Here is a 924-nt window from a genome sequence, read left to right on the forward strand (position 1 = left end):
CCTTCCATTGGAGGAGCAGTGGACCAAATGTTTCCGGCATGCACATGAACACCAGGGCCATGACAATACCCGTGGCAATCAACATAGACCATTCCGTCCAACGCCAGCTTGTATTTGGTCCAATGTAAGATCCTATCACGAGGCCAAGTGCCGGTGCGCCAAATCCTGGAATGGCGAAAAGCGGGAAGACCCATGTCTTGTCGAGGCTGTCGTAGAGATCCGAGATCGTACCACCAACGCAGGTCAAAGGCGCAGTTGCTGAAAACGCCGCCAGAAATCGAAATACCAGCTGAGCTCCAATATTCGGGGCGAGAGCTGCGCCCATAGTCCATAGTGAGAAGACGGGAAGAGATGCGAGATACACGGCGTTGCGTCCAAACAGTTCTGAAAACGGGGCTGCGATCAGGCCTCCAGTTCCGAAACCTACGAGAAATACTCCTAGAGAGGCGTTAGTACACAACCACATGGTGTTAGCTGTGATGTATTTACCTGTCGCTAGAGTCTCGACCACTTCACTGACACCAAGGTCTTCGGCTGCTTGTGGCATCACAGCCGCATCGATGGCGCCTGCAGAGCATACGACAACTGCAATTGCAGTAACTTGCAAAATAGCCCCTAAGCGTTTGGCTGTGCTCCAATTCCTCGGGTTTAGGGGGTCGGTACTCGATTCCCAGTCCACGATGAGGGATTCGTCGTCTCGTTCTGTCTTTAGTTCTCGTCCTGAAACGGAACTGCTCTCTGGCGTGGATTGCGGACGTCCCTTCTCCCGTTCTCGTCGCGCTTTTGCGTCAAAACCAATTTGTCTGTACTGACGAATAGATTGCATTTTGAATTGTTGAAATTTGAGGGGGACTGACTGACACTGACTTACAACACCTGTTCATTGTTGAGTTTATAACGAAAGCTGAAGATGATGTGACTCGC

The 924-nt window shown here is 51.2% G+C and overlaps 1 protein-coding gene across 1 annotated transcript; it reads right to left on the reverse strand.

Annotated features, from left to right (window-relative positions):
• Nucleotides 1–697, reverse strand: K452DRAFT_204833 (uncharacterized protein; the record flags this gene model as incomplete). Its single annotated transcript, XM_033536090.1, has 2 exons — nucleotides 1–438; nucleotides 490–697. Coding segments are annotated over 2 exons (646 nt in total), but the record flags the coding sequence as incomplete, so codon positions are not given.
• Between the last annotated feature and the right edge of the window lie 227 nt (nucleotides 698–924).

This window comes from Aplosporella prunicola (genome assembly GCF_010093885.1).
Source record: "Aplosporella prunicola CBS 121167 unplaced genomic scaffold K452scaffold_232, whole genome shotgun sequence".
NCBI lineage: Eukaryota > Fungi > Ascomycota > Dothideomycetes > Botryosphaeriales > Aplosporellaceae > Aplosporella > Aplosporella prunicola.